Here is a 20,976-nt window from a genome sequence, read left to right on the forward strand (position 1 = left end):
CTTCAAAGAATCTTCTATGATCCTTACCTCATTCTCAGCACTAGATTTCAATAAAAATACAAGAACCAGGTGACATCAATAAACACTGCCCTCAAGATACTATAAATGGAGGCTGCAAGCAAAAGCTTGGAAAAAGTAAGAGGGGAAGAGAATGATCAAATTATAGTAAAAATATGCTAAAAGCACTTCACATCACCTCTCTAATGAAGTGGATAGTGCTGATCAACAAACTCGAGGGAAAAAGAAGCCCCTCTGGACTAATGGAAGTGTAGAACATCCAGAGTACTTGCAAAGGGAAGTTTACCAGCAGAAGCAGAGATGTGAGACACTACTTTGCTGTACATACAGTCTTCTACAGTGTAATGCTACCCATGAAAGTGATCAATTACAAAATAAAATATCAAGGGAGTATTCTTCGTACAAAAGAACGAAGAAAAGGCAGCTTTTTGTCATAAATTTCAGCGCTCTCAAAAGTGCCTATCAGGCGGATACATATCCCACATGAAACATTTGTTATCAGCCTTAACAGCAGGTATCAGTTTGTAACAGTCTATAAGAACTAACAACCAAACATCAGTTTTAACTCATTGGCATAAATGTGGTTACATCCCTCCTGTTGCCAGGGTCAAAGACAAGCCCAGCAAACAAGCACTGCCACAGTCTGCATAGGTAGCAAATGTATAGATTCAAATCTTGCTCATGATGCTGCAAGGCTGAGCATCACTTCTCAAAAACTACAAAGAAACAGATTAACAAAAATAGCCAGCCAACCAAAGCTCAAAATGACCATTAGCGTAATCCAAATATCAACTCCATTACCTCTCAGATAACACCCATGAGAGAGGTACTCAGTGGTAGAGTGCAAGAGACAAAACTATTGAGCTTCTAAGGCAAGTTCTTCACAAAGATTTGAACACTAGAATAAAATGAGATGCGAGATACCACCAAACAGCTGTCTAGAGCAAATATTTTGTTGAAACTCATTTGCTTATCAGAGCATAGCACTATTCTCAGTTTTCAAGGTCGGCATGCAAGTAATTTCTGGACTCATTCTTTTCCCTAGGTTGGCAATCCTACAGCCAGCAGATCATCCCTCCATAATCAAAAAGCAGCATGAGACTCCTACAGGAAATGCACAGTGAGTGCGAGCACAGTATGTTAAATGGTTATAAATCACTAAGCAAAAGAGATGGTCCACGAAAAAATTTAAGATGTTGCCTTATGAGTGAAATCAGCACAGTTGTCAATGCTGCAAAGTGGAAGAGAGTGGAAAAATAACAGAGAGGAACAGAAAACATTGATTACTGCTTTGGACAGGATAAGGATACAGCATACACTGTGAGCCAAAAGAGGCCTCCCTCCTGCAGCAGATGCTGGCCCTCAGAAAACAAGTGCCTCACAGCTTCCTCACCTCTGGGCACCTTCCTCTCCTCTATAGCCCCAGCAAAACTAAGCTGTGAGATGGTCGCTAAACTGCTGTCCTGCAGAGGGGCATGTCAGAAATGAAAAGGTATGATGAGGCTCCAGACATGCCATACATGCATGCTTAGATGTTAGAATATTGTATGAGCTTGACCACCAACCCCACAAATCGTTCTCTGGCTCTGAAAAATTGAGGCACATCACACACAGAACCATGCCTGTTTTTCAAAATAAACAATCTGAAGTACAAAGCACGTACTTGACAACTCTACAAATAACCTAATTACCTCCAGTAGGGCCATAAAGGTGTGAGCACCTAGAAAATAGGCAATCAGCTACAAAAAAGTAGAATGCAGCTCTTTCACAGTTTTGCTAGCTCTTCAGAACTAATGAGCAAAGAAAAGAGGAGGAAAAAGAAGGGGGAAAAAAAAAAGGAAAAGAAAGCTTTTCACAGTTTCAGGCTCTAAAAATACGTTGGCAATAGACCTGTTGAGTAGAAAAGCACCATTTTCAATAGGAGAGGTGTACATCTTGGAAACCAATAACAGAATATATTAAACATTTTTTACTATATCCCTAGGTATAGAATATAAATGTGCATTTCATGCCTACTGGCTTGCTCTTCCCTTTTATTAGTGGTTTTCAGTTAAAACCTTTCTTGAATATCTAATTAGGATCAGTCACATGCCACATGCTATTAAGGTGGCCAGACTAAGCAACTAAAGTTCATTAAGTCAGTACATTAACTGGTATTGTGCTGTATGTAACCATCAGCTGAAGATGAGGAAAAGCTTTGAAAGCATACACTGTAGATTCATGACCAATCCAACATGTGTGTTCTTTCCAAAAGAGCAGACTCACCCTCCCTTTGTCCCTTCCCAGGAGTGTAACTCGAGGGTTACGCTCCAGGTGCACAGCAAACCAGACCTGGGATTGGTAGAGCCGAACATTAAGCTTTTCATTTTGTTCACTTCTCTCTTGGAGCAGTTCCCTGGTCCTGATCACCACGCAGCAACACAAATGCAAGTGCTGACACAAGTTTCATGGGCAAAACAGAGAAGCCAGGGTCGCACTGGGAGCGACAGAACAGATTTATGCCACATAAAATTGATCATATCACTGTAACAACAGGATAGTATGATACACACTATTTTGGCAGTTTTCTCCCAGTGAGTCAGACAAACAGGATAGGAGGTTTTTCTTCCTTTTTTTCTTCTTCCCCCACCCCCTCACCCCCCAAAGTAGCATTTTAAAGAACAACCATTATCTCAGACACTGTGATGTTTTCCATGTTGCTAGGATGCATAATACATTTCTTGGCTTAACTATCTCCTCACTTATACTGGGATCATATCTAAATCTTTGGTGATCAACATCAGCACTATCCAGGCAGGGCTTTTGGCGAATCAGCTGGTAATAGATAAGTGCACTGCAATGGATTTCTCTAGATTTTAAAATACCTTAATTATCCACTTCTAATGCACAAAGCCTGAAAGAGCTGTGCGAAATACTGATTTAGGAAACAGACATCTGGTAAACACTCACCTTGCTCTTAACTAGACAATATTGAGAGAGATATGGATATTAGCCTTGTAATGGTGGGGAAAAAATCCATTATAAAAGTCTACAAAGTGTCTATTAGTATAATATGACTGACACTGATTTTGGAATTTTAGAGTTCAGAATATTTTCACAGCAATCAATTTTATTTGTGATCAACTTCGCTATCAGTCTCCATCCCATAGACCAGAAATAGTAGCAGATATGCAGAACTGACAGATCAGCACTCTGATACACTATGCTAAGAACAGTATAGTTAAGGATACTATCTTTTAATAAAGTTTTATGCAATCAGTATGCTGTTTAAAAAACAAAACAAAAACAAAACCCACACACAAAAACCCACGCAGCAATGTCCCAAAGAAAGCAGAAGAAAAGTCAGACAAAGCTAGCATTACTGAAAGCTGAACAAACACTAACCAAACATAACATGCTCCCTTCAGGATGCTAATAACTAGGAATTATACCATATTTTCTTTATACACTGATCCTAATGGACAGCTTTACACAAAGGAAGAAATTCACTTGACACTGTTGTGGTTCCAGCTGTGACACAGAAGAGGGGAAGAGAGATCGGAGTGGTGCAGCAACACAGTCAGTCACCACCGCACAGCCCATGAAGCATGGCAAGTGACAGGTACATGTCTGCAAAAGACACCACGTGATAAGGATAAACCAGGGCACTAGACTGTAGTTTGCAGGTACTGCCCATCACAAGCGTGCTATGAAAGGCACAAAGCTTGCCTCAGTGCTGTACATGGAAATACCTGCATGAGGAAACCACACCAGTTCTACTGCATCCAAACAGCCCTCTGTGCTCATTTTTTGTAGACAATGTGGTTACACCAAGCTGACTCATATCATTAATTCTCCTCTGAAGGACAAAACTCTCAAAACCCCATTTACAGGCTAATAAATCAAACCAAAATTCAAATTTCAATACCTTCCACACACTCAGCTTCAACAGTTGTGCAAGCCATTGTAACAGAATTCAGATCTGCAATAAAGTCTGTCCACCAACGTATTTTTCTGCATTGACAACTGCACCATTCTGTCATCCCAAACAAAAATTGTTTCTCATCTCACACGAATCTTACTTCAATTTGGCATTTTGCTCATGAAGCTCTTCCTTCAGCTCCCAATTTTCCTTGAATGCCACCTGAGCTGTCAGGTCAGCCTGGTTTTTAGAAGTAGTGAGCACACGTGCCTCTTCCTCCATCTCCTGAATTCGGGTTTGCAAAAACAGGAGGCGAGACATCTGTCTAGCATTGTTTTCCTTGTAGCTTTCAGCTTCAGCCTTCAGCTCTTGAAAAGAGGCTTCTTTAGAGACCATTCTGGACCTGAGTTCATGAAGCTATAGACAGAAAAGGAGAAAACTCATAAAAGAAGGAAGAATATTTTTTCCCAGGCTGAAATACATGACTCTACTACAAGTTTAGCAATTGGACAAGAAACACATTTTGGAACAAAAGGCTCAGTCTTCTATCGCTACAAGACCAAGTGGAGGGATGCAACTTTATTTTCATATAACTAGGAAAAAAGCAATAGAAGAAAGGGGGTTGTGAATCCAAAAGCTGCTGTTGTGTAAGACAACTTTTCAAGATAATCTCTTACAAGAAGATAAATTTATTTACAAATTCAGAATATAGGAAAAGCCCACTTTAAGTTCTGCTGCGCAGCCTTAACTCACCTCCTTTATGCACCTGCATTACAACACTGTCATTAACACCACTATTCCCTCTATTTTTGCCTGCCTCCTCACTGCTCCCAGTTCTAGTGCACAATTCCACAGACACTCTATAGCCATGCGGAATTGTAACAGCAAAGCATCCTGTTTTACAAGGGTGGAGCCTTTTGATGATTTGCAGCATGTTCAGAGCAAAGAAATTTTTTTAAAGAGTTGCACTGTAGGCAACCTCTACTCAGCTTATGTAAGTAGTTATTTTTTGGTCTGATAATCCAATATAGCTGGATTTACACAGAAACAACAAGAGAGTCTTTTAAGGAAGGGTGGGAGGAGGGACATCAATGCCAAATGTCAAGGACCTGTTCCAGAGATGATGCTAGAGCTTCCCAACAGTTCATGGAGTTCAGTTGTTTTTCTTTACTTTCCCCTCTCTCTTTTAGCTAAAAATACCATTTTCCATTGAACTATTTCTGCTACAGGCTTCTCTAAAAGACTGAGCTTGGGGCAGACACACCAGGCACAAAGTTTCAGTGTGTTTTATTTCGTTAAAAGGAACAATTTAAAGTGGATTTTTGTCACAAGAAGAGTTAAGGCATGTTTCAGCTTTCCTGACAATTCCAATTATGAGCAGCAAGATGCAATCCAAAGCATTTATCTCCTACTACATAAAATTAACAGGCAAATAATTAAGGCAGATTAGCTGTTCTTTATGACGTGTGCTAGGGCTTCTAACTGGTGGCAAACATTTTAAGGCAATAAATATTTAAGATATTAAGCTGCAATTCAGGACATCAAGAAATTCATTGCTCTGCCAGAGGCTTCCAGTGTAACCAAACCCAAGATACTCAGAGAAATTCCAGGAGGCCAGCGAGCCGACTGAACAGTGACTGCCTTGCAAAAGAGAGGTCCTGATTCTCCTGCTCCCAGCCAGGGAGCACGCCTGTCCTCTCCCTTGCACCAGCTCTGGTACTTGTCTGACCCCTCCACAATCAGCTTAACTAACGCAGCTGACAGATAAGAATTCACTTTCTACAGAGGAAGAGGAGGAGGAAGGGGAGCTGGCCATGTCAGAGGAAAGGGTCACACTGAGGAATCAGGTAGGAGGATCACTCTTGCAGCAGCAGCAGCATAGTCTCTGATGAGCTTATGCTTCACCTGCAAGCCCTGGTTTATCAGATACTTTGGAGCTGACATAAAGCAGCACTGATTTTGAGAAAAGCAAGCTCTGCCTTTTCCCAGGCTCACAGGCTTCGATGCCATACTCCACCCTTTTCTTTGTGCTAGCAGAAGCACTTACATGGCTACATGGCTACAAGGTGAAATAAGATTGGGAAACTGATCCGGCTAAAAAACAACGCAGAAAGAGAGGTTTTATTTTTCAATTGCATCAGTTACCCAACACAGTGCACCTTAAAACTACACATACATCTGCACCAACACAAGGGATGGGGCAGTGTGGGGAAGGAAATGAGCAGCTGAAGGAACAATAGGATTGCTTTGCTTGGCAGCTGGACCAAGCTATGGTAGCTTAAAGCATTCACAACCTTAAAATTTCCCTGTGGTTCACCTCCCCATCTGCAAAAAGTGGTATTTTTTCCTCTGTCCATTGCCTCTGTGGTCAGTTCCAATAGCAAAAAAAGCAAGAATAATCCCCTATCGTGAGTTTTACAGAGCACTCAGCAGAGCAGGGCTCTGACCTCAGCTGGGTCATGAAGGTCTTTATTAACAAGAGCATGAACAGCTGCTTTCTTGACTATTCTTTTGCTTTTGCAAGCACAGTGCTGAAAGAATGTATAAATCAGTCAGTCATGCTGGCAATAAAGCCATTCAACATTTCCAATAATAAATTCTTTCTATTAGAACATGAGATTCTGTACAGCTTTTTAAAATTGAAATTTAAAGTACTGATCCTGGATAGCCATTAAATGTTGGGGACCTCTGCAGTAATTTCAGGATCAACTGATCAAATTCAAGTTCAGCCAATGGACACTTATCCCTGTAGTTCTGGCTAGATACTGTATTAACAAGTCATTCTCCTATATTACATGTTCTTGCTGTTTCCCATATTCAGCTATCCACAATTAAAGAAATTTCATTACATTGAGAGTGCCATTTTAATGTTCAAGTGCCATGCAAGTATATCACAAAGTGCTTTACAATGTGCAATAGAAATACACATTGTAAAATGTACAGATGTTTAAACAACTAGTTGGATGAACGTTCACAAGTTTCTATTGAACTTTATGTATTTATGTATATTTATGAATATATACACCTAAATCTATGTATGTACTTAAACATAAGCATTTCATGTCTCCTAAAGGCAAATTCAACTCCACTTTAAAACTGACCACTGCCTGCACTGCTGAATTGGATCAAACCAACCCTATTCAGTCATATGTTTAAAAAAAAAAAAGTGTGAAAATACAGAAACTCTAAAAACATCCTCTAATAGATCCTCTCTTCCGAGAAACACCATCCGCACAGCAGGAACAGCAGAAACAGATGCATGTGTGTTCTTCAACCCCTCTAGTTAGAATCAACCTCATTAGCTCAAACACAGCTCCTTCACTGGTGAAGAAAGCAAAGCAAATTTGGGGAGCTGTAACTTGAATGAATCAGAGAAATGGATGAGGATGGGCAGTTATATCTTAACTCACCAGCAACAACAGGAGGACATCTATTAGAACTTTTGTACAACAATTTAGAATATTAACTTTACATTAATTTAAAAAATTGTATTTTGATCATGATGATAAAAAGCTAGACTGCTTCAAATCTTTCATTATAAACTCATAATCAGTTCTCGAAGACAGAAGCAAGCTGAGTAAAAATCACATGGAAATTCCAAAAAGAATAGTGTTACGAGAAACAAAAGTTCTGTATCAAAAGCAAGAAATTTTGGACTTTCTGCAAGCTTTCTATTCTCTGCAGAAAGTAACTGTAGAGAATCCTCAGGTTTGGAGAGAGATTTGGAACTATTTTTAAATGTACCTCTGACTGGGCATAATCATACTTCACTGAAAGTGCTGCAAGTTCACTTTGAGCAGTTTCAGCTGCAGCTCGATAGTGATTCATCTGCTCTCTAGCGACAGGAATATCCAAAAGAATGTGATCATGAGATTCCTGGGAAGACAGCATGAAAACAAAAGCATTAGATATTGCACTCTTTGAACATTTTTGCTTCAGTGCTTTTTTGTTTCATTAAGCTGTTCAATGGCATTTATTCCATAGATGTTATTTCCAGAGTAACTGACCCTTACTGAAAAATGGGATGAACAGTCACTTTTCTACCAGTCACCATTTTAATCTGCAAGTTTGGCCACCAACACCAGTGCTAAAGTATATCAGCACATAAGATATTCCCCCTCAACAATCCCTTGGCCTCCCACTATTTCAGCTCAGGTTATTTCAGAAGTTTCTATGTATTTAGCAACATTCAAAAGGTCCCTCTTCTACAAACTTATCCAGTTACTCCTTTGACCCACATAAACTTTAATCCAAAGGGAGTCCTCAGGTGACTCTTGTGCAAAAAGCCACTTTGGTTTTTAGACTTCAGTTACATTGCACACCTCCTCATTTTTATTTTGGAAGAAATGGTGAAAAAAAGGAATGGCTATCTATCTTCCTTGCGCCACTCACAATTTTGCAGATTTCTATCACATCACACCTCCACGGTCTCTCTACCAGGTTGAAGAGTCCATGCCTACTCAGACACTCCTACCTGCTCCTCAAAGTCATTTTTTTGGCGTGCTCATTTGTGCTTTTACTTCTAACCTGCCAAGGCTAAAGGTCATTTTGAAATCCTTCACTTGGCCATAACTTCAGCTTTCTGAATGATGCTTTCTCATCCCCAGCAATCACCATACTGCCTGACTTTCACCCTTTTTCAAGCCCTTCTGATAGATGGCAAGCACTGGCTCTGTGCTTCTAGCACAGTCTCCTTCACACCACTTGTACAACTCTTTTAGCTGTGCCTTTTAAATTCTTTATAGTAAGCTTTCTCATTTTTGTGAGGTTCTGCTCTTCTACACTAGAGCAGAAAAGCATTGGATTTCTTAGCCTTTGTTACTTAAATCTTTCAATACAAAAATTCAGACCTGAGGTCTTGATAGGAGTTTCATTAGACAAACTTTTTTTTCAATCAATAGTGACTACAAAATGATGAAATTTAACATCTTCAGAACCGAACTGTGTTTAGGTGATGCTAGGAGCACACACGACAGAAGACAGAACAAGAGATTATTTTATTCCATCAGCTCCCGCACAGAACTGAAACAAAACTGCAATCCTGGTGCTTTTAGGTATGCATTGCAAAATGCTAATCTCTCTCAGCTAATGACTGCTGTTGAAACAAGGTATTCCAATGGAGACAGAGACAAGATATCTCCATTTCGTGCTCTCCTACACCAGCAGTGGTTTCCAGGCTGAGATATATTACAAGCTCAGCTCCTACCCATTCTAAATAGGTGAACATCTAGTAAAATAAGCCTCTACCAAGAAACACACACACAAATCCCCAGGGAATAAGGCATAACTACTAGTTTGGACTGTAGCAGAAAATAAATTACCTTGGATTAGTTTCTCAAATATTGTCAACTCTTTAATCTTTCTTCAGTGCACTAGTACACACTGGATTAGACCCATCAAGTTGAATCACATTCATCTCCCTCAGAGACACTCAGCTGTGCTCTTTCACCAAGGAGTTACCTCTCTCATCAAGCCAGACTGATACACGTAGTACAGCTCATGGCCATGTGCAACATAGCACACAATCTCTGAGATAAAAGGGCTGCTAATTTTCTCATCACTTTATCACCATTCTGAGGGAGTGAGGGAAGGCATCTTTGCTGCTTTGCCTTCCTTTTTGCTTCGGTCCACTTGTTTCACATTGTACAACCACATGGAATTCTTTGATGTAGAGAGGGGTTGGTTTTTTTTCCTTCTGTAGTACACTAGGACTCCAAAACCATGGATGGAGCTTGCAAACAGTAACACTGTGTATGTTGTGTATGTTATTATATTTATATTACTGTATCGATGTATGTTTTCTTTTTTTTCCCTAAACAAACACAACCGCTTATGACTTTACAGAAGGAAGGAGTACATCTCAAAACTGATGAAACAAAAACATTTCAGAGCATAGCTGAAGAAAGAAGCCCCCTGCTCAGTAGCAATAATCAACTTAAAACCCTTTACAGCTAGAACTTCTGAAACCCACATTTGTCATACAAATCTAGATTTTAAACTGATGAGCACTTTCAAGATGCAGATACACGTCAAGAAGGATTTAAAAGAGGTTTGAGTGAAGCCAGGTGCAAAAGTCAAAACCATTTCACTCACAGACTTAGTGAGATTTACAGAAGCCGATCTCTGCATCCTCCAGTGCCTTAGTAAATATGAAGCCAATCATACATGGTGACACCACACTAGGAAAGTTTGTATGATTGTCATACTTTTGGCAAGGAATGCACATGCTTTAATATTTAAGTAAATAGTTTTCTACGTTTTGCCAGCAGCCATTCACAATTCTGATCATTAATCACACCTATAACAATGCAATTAATTTGGCATGACTCTACTATAGGGGTAAAATTTGTAATGCAGATGTGGCACTTTTGAATCCCTGGAAAAAATAAGATTTGTAATGTTTCATGAGTACTATGTAGTTTATACTGATTACTGTTAAGAAAAATGAATTAATAAAGTGTTAAAATAATAAGAGGCAGTAGAAAGGAGAAGCCTTAATATATTAGCTCTAAGTAATCTAGGGTTTGGGTGTTTCTCCCATTCACATTATTAACTTTTTCGATCCATTTCCACTTAACTGCAAGAAAATGAAGTTTTCATTTCACTTCAAATGCTAAACAGAAGCTAAAGCTGTATTTACAATACCTAATATCAACTTGGACCTTTGGCTTTATTAGCAATAGGCGTTCTTTAGAAGATCAACAACATAAGGTCATTGTTGTTATTGTGGGATTTTTTGTTTTGATTTTTTACCAAGTAACTACTTTCACCTCCCTGGAATCTGGCCTGTAGTTGGCAAACTTTACCTGGTTCAGAAACCACAGAACTCCAACAACATTCAGTAGTTTTATACCTCACCGTATACTTTGAAATTGGCCAACTGTTCAAGTCACTCGCTCCCATTCTGCTCATCAACTTTTCTTTATTTCCTGCTACATTTCTTATTTCAATTCTGGCAAATGCTGCTGCCACTGCACATCCCCTTCCCCAAGATATATATTAAAAACATCTCTATTGAAACCAAAACCATTTAAGCACTGACCACTAACTACCCAGAGTGACTTGCCAATGCATTGCCTCTTGCCCATAGCAGATGGGCACTACTCAGGGCACGGATTTCTTCCTGTTTTCAAAGGGCCTAAGCACATTGGGGATGGCATACCAAAAATAATGAGTCACAAACCTTTGTCGACTCCGTTCTTCCTTTGCTTCTACAGAACAAATGGGGGCAGGAGGAAACAGAGGTCAAAAATTTAATAAATTTGCTATATGATGACACATGACATTAATATTTCACAGACCTGCTTTACTAAACTATGTCATAGGTTGCCATGAGCAAAGTAGGGCATAAAACCAGAACACTATAGGAAAATTACTCTAGTAGCCTATGAACTTTGATAGCCTCCACAATATTCAAACCCACATATAACTAAAACAGACATCTTAACTTTGACTTCTCTGGGTTACATTCACTGCTTCCGCTACACAGTCAGGCTTTGTGCAGTAATCACTTCCTTTTGCCACTGCTTTTCACATGCTCCGAGTTTGGTTTTTTCCATCTCTCCTTTTATCCTGCATCTCTTCTATAGTAATAAATTAAAAAAGAAATCTGAGCAATAAGCACCTGATCTATCTTACCTGAACTACATCTTTTTTTCTCCTCAGATGTTAAGGAAAAAACATATTGTTACATTGAAAGTTAAGTTACATTGAAAATTGGGCACTGGACAGTTTTTAGAGATTCATTTCTGAGTCAAAGGGAGGGAAGGCAGGTAGCACTTGGCTAGCGCAGATTTTTCTCAGTAGCAGCAGCCAGCCTGCGCATCACTTCAGAATAGCCACAGCAGCTACACACACCAATGAGCATGAGAAAAAGTGAGCCACTATTACACGGTGAGTCAGACTTCGTTAACACATGCAAAACCAGACTAAAATGAATCAGTCACTTTGGGGAAAAAACCTATTCACAAATTAACCATCTTGTATGTATATTTTGGGTAATATTGAGTTCTTTCTAGAGAATACTTTGCCCAATTTGCCTATCAGAGCTTTCAAAATATTTGTACTGATAATGCTTTATTAACATAAATCAAAATTTCCAAGTAACATTTCAGAACCATTTCAGTTCTGTCACTTTCACATTATAAAATGCCAGAAACAGCCAATTACTTCTGATCATTTCCCGCTTAGTAAAGTCCTCTTCCTCCTCTCTGATTTCTGCCTATAACTGGGCCCAACTCATTACTTGCAGTTTATGGATGCAATCCTGAAAAATTCTTTTTTTAATGTTGTTATATGTGGAGATTTTATGCATTAGTGTACTGTTCCAGAAACACGTAAAACTAAGTGTTCCCAACAGCTCAAATAAATTACCAAAGAGATTTTCTAAATTCCTTTCAGAAGGGTACTGCTTAACTCTACCCTCCTCCCTTTGCAGTAATCGTTGACAGGTATTACTGAAAGATTAACAACACTGGAAAGTGAATTTTATCTACCAAAGAGGCCAGTTTTAAGCTTGATTAATGGGCCCAAATGAAAGTTTCATGACAATCAAAATTTTAGTCTTACCCTCTACTACTACAAGCAGCAGTTAAAGCATTTTCATCTTTCATTTTCTTCTCTGTTAGGATGAGGTAACTTTGCATCTAAATATAATAAACGCATTTAATATGATGAAAGACTGCAGTCATCTCAAGGCAATTACAGAGACGCATTACCTACCGTGTATATTACTTCACATGGGTTTTGTTTTACTTCATTCTTTGCCTATATGGCTAAATTAAGGAATTTGGATCTCCCCAACACGATGCCTCACAGCTTTTCCAAAATGAATAATAAGAAGGAGCTTCTGTGTTTAATCAAATAATAATAAAAAGTGTAATTGCTAAGACAAAATTTAGGAGAAAAATGACAAAATTAAGTGCTTCTGCAAAGATTTTTGCAAACCGCTTGTTGTTCTACTGTTTTTACTCTATCAGTGCTGAATAGATTTAAATAACTTTTGTAAAAGAATAGCTTAAATGAGAGATTTAAAAAACAGACCATTAAGCAATGCCAACACCCTCGCAATTTTCTTACAATGCCTACTATACTTTACTAAAATCAATGAAAGGCAAATATTTTAGATATATTTAAGTGTATTGGTACAAACACAATTAAGACTGATCAGTGCTGTAGTTTGATTTACCATTTCTAACCCACATTTTATAAACGCATAGTTTCTAATGTGCTTCTGAGTCTCAAAAGTAACATTCACAAACTATTCAACTTCAGGTCAGAAGGATGCAGAGCAGGTTACTGTCAACTCTGTAACTAAGCAGTGCTAACAAAAACGTTGTCAAAGCAGTTGTATTTAATATAATGGCAGTTGATTTTGCCATGACAAACTACCAAAATTCTGTATTTTTTGTCTTAGAACAATATAGCAGAATTACAAAATTGATGTTCAACTATTAAGGAGGTAGTAAGCTGTTCACACACTAATAAATTGTTTGTCTTTTGGAATATGAAACTGTTACAAGTTCTCTACAGTATCTTTAGTACAAAAAAGTTTGATCTTTCTAAGCAATATCCTCAAACGTCTCCTTTAAATTCACATCAAAGCCAGCAAATCGGTTTCAAAAGAAGAAAAATAAAGAAGAAATTCTTAGATAACTATAAATTCCTACTCCATGAAAGATACTCCCTTCTTCAACACTTCATAAGAAAAAAGCTTTCGTCCTTGAATTTGTAAAGATAAGCTATAAAGATCAGCTGAAGTTCATTGCACTTCATCTACCACCAGGTACAGTTCTGCAGCTGAAGAAGTTTTTTTGGTTTGCGTTGGTTTTTTGGGGTTTTTTTTTTAAGGCTAAATTAAGTTTAAAATTTAAAAGATAACTTGCAAGGAGAGTTTACAGCCAGCCTTGATGTCAGTCACCCCCTCACAGAAACAGCCGACAGAAAGCTGGTGAAGAGCGACGGGAGAGAGGGGCGGGGTTTTTCCAAAATCGGGGCTTTATTCTCTAATAGAGGAACTGGAAAAAAACCCCAAACAAACCAGAACCCTCTACCCTTTCTGTCCTGCCCTCCATCCCTCTGTTACCGCCCAGCTTTGCCCTGTACCGGACGGCGGGGCACGCCGGTCCCGGGGGCTCTCACGGGAGCCCGCGGGCGCCTTGCAGCGGCCTGGCCCAGCCCAGCCAGCGGCCGCCCGCCAAGCCCATCCACCGAGGCCGCCCCCTCCTCCGCTCCAGGGCTGCCTTCCCCCTCGTTCTTCCCCGGGGACGCGGTGCCAGGGCGGGCTGCCGCCTCCCGTCCGCAGAAACCACCGCTGCCCCCGCAGGGCCGGGCCGCTCCCCAGCGCCGCGGTACCTCCGCCGCCGCGCTGCTGCCCCTGTCAGCCAGCCGTGGGGCCGCGGAGGCCGCGCGGGGCCCACCACTGCCGGGCCTGGGACCGCTCATGGCGGCCGCCGCGGTGCCGCCGTCCCCTTGGCAACGCGAAGCGGGACGCGCGGCCTGCGCACTCCTCTATCTGGGCGGGCAGCCCGCGGGGCTTCCAGCGTGAAGGTGGCAGTGGAGTACCCTGGTTAGGGAAGGGGGGGACAGTGCTCGGTGCCTGCAGGTGAACAGACTTTACAAAGGGACGCTCACAGAAACGTTTTTTCCACTTCAAAACTTTGTAAATCTGAGAAAATTACCTCAAAGTTTTCCTCAAAAAAGTCAAAACAGAGACGAGCAAAGCAGATGAAATTTGAATGGCAGCATGCTTGTACTGAGGCAGACTTTCCTCCTCTCCGCCCCAGAGCCTGTGGAACGAGCACCTCCCGCAGCCCAGGGGAGAGCAGCCTGCCTCCATTACTGCCTAAATACCTCCAGCTGAAAGGGGACCACCTCCTCCTCGTCCCCTCCCTTCCAAATAAAGTAGGTAAACGTGGGAAGAGAGGAACCGCAGCTAGCACTAAAAGAAAATTAAACCTTCAGGTGTATCAGTGCTGCATGTCATTTGCCTTGAAGACCCTGTGAGCTGTTTCATCAGGCCTGCCCCAGTGCAGTCTTGTACCATTTCTGTCACCACTTGCAAGCCAAAAAGTATCTCACCTTTCCTAGGAATATTGCCTTGTTCATGCTTTCCGAAGAAGAAAATGGAAAAGCTAGGGATAGCATTGATTATTTTTTTGTTCTCTCTATGCACTTGATGTCTGTCCTTCGCAGCAGCAGTGAAATGGCAAGACCCCTGCCCAAGCAGAGAGGTGCCGGTGTGGAGCGTCACCCTAGTTAAAACGCCACACCGCTTAAAGCACAGAGCTAGGCAATGCCATACCTTAGCTGCAATCTGCCGCTAAATTCATAAGGGAGAAAAATTGCTTAATGTAAGGAAGCAGTGCTGGGAACAGAGCAGGAGAAATGGAGACCCACGCGGGGCTGAGGCTGTGCAGCACGGGTGGCAGGAGCCACCAGCCTCCATCCTGGGGAGCATCTGGGGAAAGACACAATCACCATCAGTGCACAAGGTGACGATGGCTTCCTAGTGGCACATTTCCAGTTTGTCCTCACGGGCAAAGCGTGAGTTAACACAGGATGGCATAGGGGGTATAAAAGTGTGTTACAAAACCCGTTACTCTCAAGGACTGTCTACACAAATGCTCTTACTGTTGCTGTAGTAGAGGACTGAAACCAGTAGGGCATTTCTGAATCAAAGTTATCCAGTGCTGACAGAGCGGATGGGGGTGCAGAGAGGTGCTGCCGGCATCTCTCTGAGGCTTCCCCCCCTGAACCTAGTGACTGCTGCCAGGGAGGAGGGACCCTAGTTTTGCAGCATTAAACTCAAAAGGACCCAGGTGAGAAAGCAGCCAGAGGCAAAGAGCAGGGAGCTTGGCCAGAGGGGAACTGCACCCCCAGGCTGTCTCCATATGGCTCAGAGAGAAACGTCCACACAATCTCTAGTTCCCAGTTTAATTCCATTCAGTTCCCATCCCAAAGTTTATTCCAAAGTGATACAAATCTCAATTAACAAAAAGTCTTAATATTTTTATGAGAATAAGTTTCCTGACCTTTTATTTTTTTTTTCCCTCTTCTATGCCTGTGGCTGTTCTATTACATGAGATACTTCAAATATTGTGCTGATGGCTAGGGAGCCCAACCAAAAGTTTTTATAATTTCAAACACAGGACTCACGGTACTGGATCAAAGTTGCTACCACTGCACGGTGCAAAATGCCAATCTGGTGTAAACTCATTCTGCAATTCAAATCTATTATTTTTTTGACAGGTTAAATTTGTACTGGTAGCCTTACAGGAAACCAGCATAAATCTGGCACAAGTTTTAATCCATCATCCTGGATTTGTCCAGCACCTGACTACAGCCTGATCTGTCCTACTATTGCAGCAGCATGCAGATGCAGGATTAAATGATTGTGAAACTTTGTCCTAACTTTCTCAAGCCTGTGTTTGAATGCACTTTCCCCATTGCTAGTCCTGCAGTGCCACAGCTGGTTCAAGAGCTATACTTCAGCCACTCCTATGTTGTTGGTGATGGGGCGAAAATGCTTTTACAGCTGTATCTTACCGTAGATCTAGAAAGTTATTTGGCTTTAAAAAAAAAAAAAAAAGAAAAAGAAAAAGCTGAATCTGATGAACTGCAGCGAGAGTAACAACAAAAAGGGTAAGGAAAAAAAGGATGAAAAGCAGAAATTTTATATCACACTGTGAAAAAGAATGGGACAGTTTGAGGGGGTGCAATATATTTGCAATATTTCTGCAAACCAGCACAGATACCCACTCTTCAAGCCATTTGACTAAGAAAAAGTATCTTATTACAGGATGTTAACACTTTAAAATGCTTTAGGCTTGTTTGCTAAATACTACACGTAGAGTTCTCAAAAGGACTCCATGTTTCTTTTTCTTTAACAGGGGCAGGAAATAACAACGTAGGAAGGCTTACTTCAGGATTTATAGTTAAAAATAATTTCAAGGAATCATTTTAATGAATGAGATTCTTCATGTTGTGTTACAGAAAATAGATGGACAGAATGTTCTCAGCCTTTCTGAGCAAAGAATGATGCAGAATCTCTTGAATTTATGTATCTAATAAAGTCACTCTAATTCTTAAAACAGAATATAATAATAAAAAATTACTACAATCTTTCCCTTCCTTGAAAGAGCTCAGTGTTGAAGAAAAATGCTAAAACTGATCTAGGTTATGAAGCCTCAATTCCAGTAGCCAGTACACTCAAAAATCAGACCTAACCATTGAGACAGTTCTGCAGGTTCCTAAATATGTGCTCCTAATTGAATTTGCTGTAAGTAAATAAGAAAGGACATATCTGAATAATTTCAAAGCTAAAAGTGATGTGATGATGTGGATAGGTTTCCCCTCACTCAACAAAAGAGATATCCTCTGTATCTTGTGGGGTATGGATGGATGGGGAGCAATTGTTTTGAGTACCCCAACGGTTCTGTGTTTCTGGATGCTTGAACCAGAGATTCCCTAGCAAGTGACTCAAATTAGCTTAGATTGCCTTTCAAAGTGCTTAGTATGCCACAGGCTAAAATGACATTTCTATATCAAAATCTGCATTTTTCTAGCAAATCAGTCTGCAGACTTCTGAGAAAATAAAAAGAAAACTGAAATGAGTAGCATAAAACAAGACCTCCACTTAGGGAAAAAAAAAAAAAAAGAAAAAAAAAAGCTTACTGGGGCCTGAAGGAGGATCTAGGAAAGAGGTCCTTAAAACACTATTTCTTCAAGAAAGAATTCACAAAGGCCTCAGAGTCAAACCCATTCTTGAGAATGGAATGATCAACTCAATGAAAGGTGAGCTCTTACTTGTATTATTTGAGTTGCTTTTAAATATTCTCATAAATAAATTTAAAAAATCAAAAAGCACTAAGAAAAAAAGCATCTTTTGGCATTGTATCTTTAACCCAATTTCAAAACAACCAAGTGCAATCATTTAAGTATTTAAGCATGCAGACTTATACTTCTTTAGCAGTTTTTTTTCCCCAAAGTCCTTGACAAATCTTTAGCAAATCTGAGAGAGCTGAAGTTAGAATGACGCTTGTTTTCCTGCAAATTATCGTGAAACACAGACAGCCAAGCACAGAATGAACACTGAATGCCCCAACTGTATGGAAAGCCTGCACTACAGTTCTGTGTATTATTACAATCTATACTGAAGTTTGATTGTTGGGAGTTTTTTTGTTTTAGTTTATGGTGGGTTTTTGTTTGGGTTTTTTGTTGGTTGATTGGTTGTTTTTTTCTGTGGGTTGGTTTTGTTTGGTTTGGGTTTTTTGTTTTGTTTTGTTTTCCTCCAATGCCCCATCAGGAAGTGAGAGGAACTACAGGTACCCATGGAACAGAATCTAAGGGGAAAAGAAAGTTTTGCTTTATTCATTCTACTGTTCACAGATCTTGTAATTTAAATACATCATAACAATTGATTAAAAGACTGAATCAAAACATTTCATATTTGTTTTGAAAACAAAAATTCTTTGTTTACTAACACTATAAAAAGCTTTGTTATTAACCTCAAGACATCAACATCAACACCATATTGAGAAGGTGAAGTGTTTGTCTTTTATCATGCACACAAGTTCGAAATGATTTCTTGAATGCATATGCACATTTCAGACACTCATGACCTAAAATCAACTACGGCTGAGTTGGAAAAAAAATTGTACACTAGCAACATTAAAAAAGAAGATGAAATTTATTTCTCCAAAGGAGATTCAAGGAAAATTTAATCCACAGGACTTCATTATTTACAAATTTAACTAGAATAACTAAACCAGACACATTTTAACAAATACTTGGCATGAAAGTCATGGGCACAACTTGCCAAGGTTCTCATTTGCAAAAGCACAGTATGTCCCAACACTAAGCTGCGCTCCTCCTCCACCCCCTCAAATCACATCCTGTAGTAGAGAAAGTTTTCTTGAGGAGTGCCTTATCCTCAGCTTACCTACTTCAAAAAATAATGAAGAAATCAAGACATTCCCAACTCTTCTCATCATACTCCCATCTCTTTTTTGTCAGCTGATGGAGAAGTCTGGCTCACGACCAGTGACAAACAATTTGATATAGAAATCCTAAACAAATTTTTGAAAATACAACTTCAGTTAACAAAGGCACATACTATCTCCCTGGAGGTAATTTCATAACACATTTACAGACTTCAAGGGGGAAAAGGTATTAATGCAATTACATTATCAGGAAATATAGGCTTATATCAGAAAGTGGAGAGACAATATCACAAACTAAGATAATTAAGGGGGGGGGGGGGGTGTGCCTGACACCAGTTACTATTGTAACTGTAATAGTGGACAAGCTTAAGAAGGATTAACTAATCTGATTAAGTCTAGTTGTTCCTCTGCCTAACCAAAATGGGAGTCCTTTTCTTCCCCCCCAAAACATTGAATTTAAAGCTGTTTGCATCCCATGTGAGTTTGCACAGCTCAGCTAAACTAATGGAGACACCTTGTGGGGTCAGTCAATCTTCTGAAGGAAATAAGCCAGCTGGTTTTACAACCCTGGACTCTCCCCACTGGGACAAAGCGGGGTGGTGAAAATGCAATATGCATACGGGGGGAACTAATCACACTTGGGAAAGAAGTGAGATTTTAACACAGAATCTAAGCATGATTCCCACCCCCCTATTAGTCAAGTTTGAGCAAGTCCTTTCCCAGAACCGTCAGGGAAAAAGAAATCACTTCTGGAGAGGTTTTTCTGAAGATCTCCTATGTGGCAATACAACAGTTTAGCCTGCCCATGAGCAGATATTTAATATCTTTAGATGACAAAACAGTAGCCAAACTGTTTTTATGATATCATTACTAGATGCTTTCTTATCTTGTAAGGTCAGAATAACCATGGACTGAAAACAAAATGTTCATTTTGAAACAGAAGGCAAACAGCAATAATGAAGATGCAAAGCTTCATGGTGTAACAAACACTGGACTTACACTTCCCAAAGAATATATTCTGAAGTTTTGGAAATTACAGTTAAACTTTTTTACTTGTAAAGTCAAGCATTGTATCCAAAATACAAACTATGTTTTAGTGAGGGAGGAACAAGCGGAGTACTAAGATAATGTCCACGTAAGCAAATATACAGTTAAAAATACTTTATGCGCAGACTAACATATCTCCATCTATGTGTGGAGACACAGGAGAGAGGGGACACAGAATAAAACACTTTGCACAGCTGATTTCCAGCTCAGGACATCAGCAGTAAGTGCACAATGTTAAATGAAAGCAAAGATAGAAAATTCCATTAAATTATACTTGCAGCTATTGAAACACAAGTATGGTTAAAAAAAAAAAATCAGGACAATTTATAAGAAATTATTTTCTTTGAAAAATCTAAGAGTTTCTCCTTTGAATGCTGCTGCAGACATATTAGGTCATTTTCAGTTTGGGGAACTTAAACTAGATATAAGCTTTGAAAGACTAAACTCAATTCATGCAGTTATTCTGTATGTAGAACTTAGCTTTCTGCGCATGTATGGAAACTCCCAGATTTGTGCTGGGCAACTAGCTCCTGCTAATGCTCCATCGTGCTACTTTTCACACGATCCAGAAAAGTAGCAGCAAAACTTCCAAGGGCCAAATCTAAGGGCACCGACGAGGTCAAAGCTGCATATCCAACACATCCCAATAGCAGTCAAGCGTAGCTCTAATTCAGAATCGCTTGAAATCAAGAACACAGCCAATTACAGAGAAAAGGGAATAGTTTTTGTTCACGTAAAGATACCAAAGCCCTTGCAGCAAGTTGTAGGCCCTTTTCTGCCTGGACAAATTAGAACTTTATTTGATAGCCTCCTAATTGCCTAACCTTAGGCCCTGGGTGGAAATAGGGCCGTTACGCAGATAACACAGGAGTCACCGTACAAAGAAGAGTAGGTGAAGGGATCCTTCAGTCAGCTTGAGGGAGCGCTCCTGGACCCTAACCCTTTTGTCCAGAATTGTTTCGTATTCTACAAACACAGATCCTGGACTAAAATAACAATTCTGTATGTATATAAGCCATCTAGGACCAGAACCCAGTACATTTCCTGATGTAGGACAGCTAAGACATG

General features: G+C 40.0%; 1 protein-coding gene across 2 annotated transcripts in view; it reads right to left on the reverse strand.

The window, feature by feature from the left end:
* Positions 1 to 20,976, reverse strand: part of LOC104639278 (coiled-coil domain-containing protein 170) — a 59,498-nt gene that overhangs the window by 25,938 nt on the left and 12,584 nt on the right. Inside the window, exons 1-3 of one of the 2 annotated variants that reach the window (XM_075748404.1) lie at positions 14,273 to 14,383; positions 7,664 to 7,795; positions 4,080 to 4,336 (exon numbers count right to left, since the gene is read on the reverse strand). In XM_075748404.1, coding sequence (XP_075604519.1) covers positions 4,080 to 4,336; positions 7,664 to 7,795; positions 14,273 to 14,362 — 479 coding nt within the window. In that variant the 5' untranslated portion in view covers positions 14,363 to 14,383. Of the gene's footprint in view, positions 1 to 4,079; positions 4,337 to 7,663; positions 7,796 to 14,272; positions 14,384 to 20,976 lie in introns of those variants that run through there. The other variant, XM_075748405.1, reaches the window with a different exon arrangement.

This window comes from Balearica regulorum, chromosome 3, assembly GCF_011004875.1.
Source record: "Balearica regulorum gibbericeps isolate bBalReg1 chromosome 3, bBalReg1.pri, whole genome shotgun sequence".
Taxonomy (NCBI): domain Eukaryota; kingdom Metazoa; phylum Chordata; class Aves; order Gruiformes; family Gruidae; genus Balearica; species Balearica regulorum.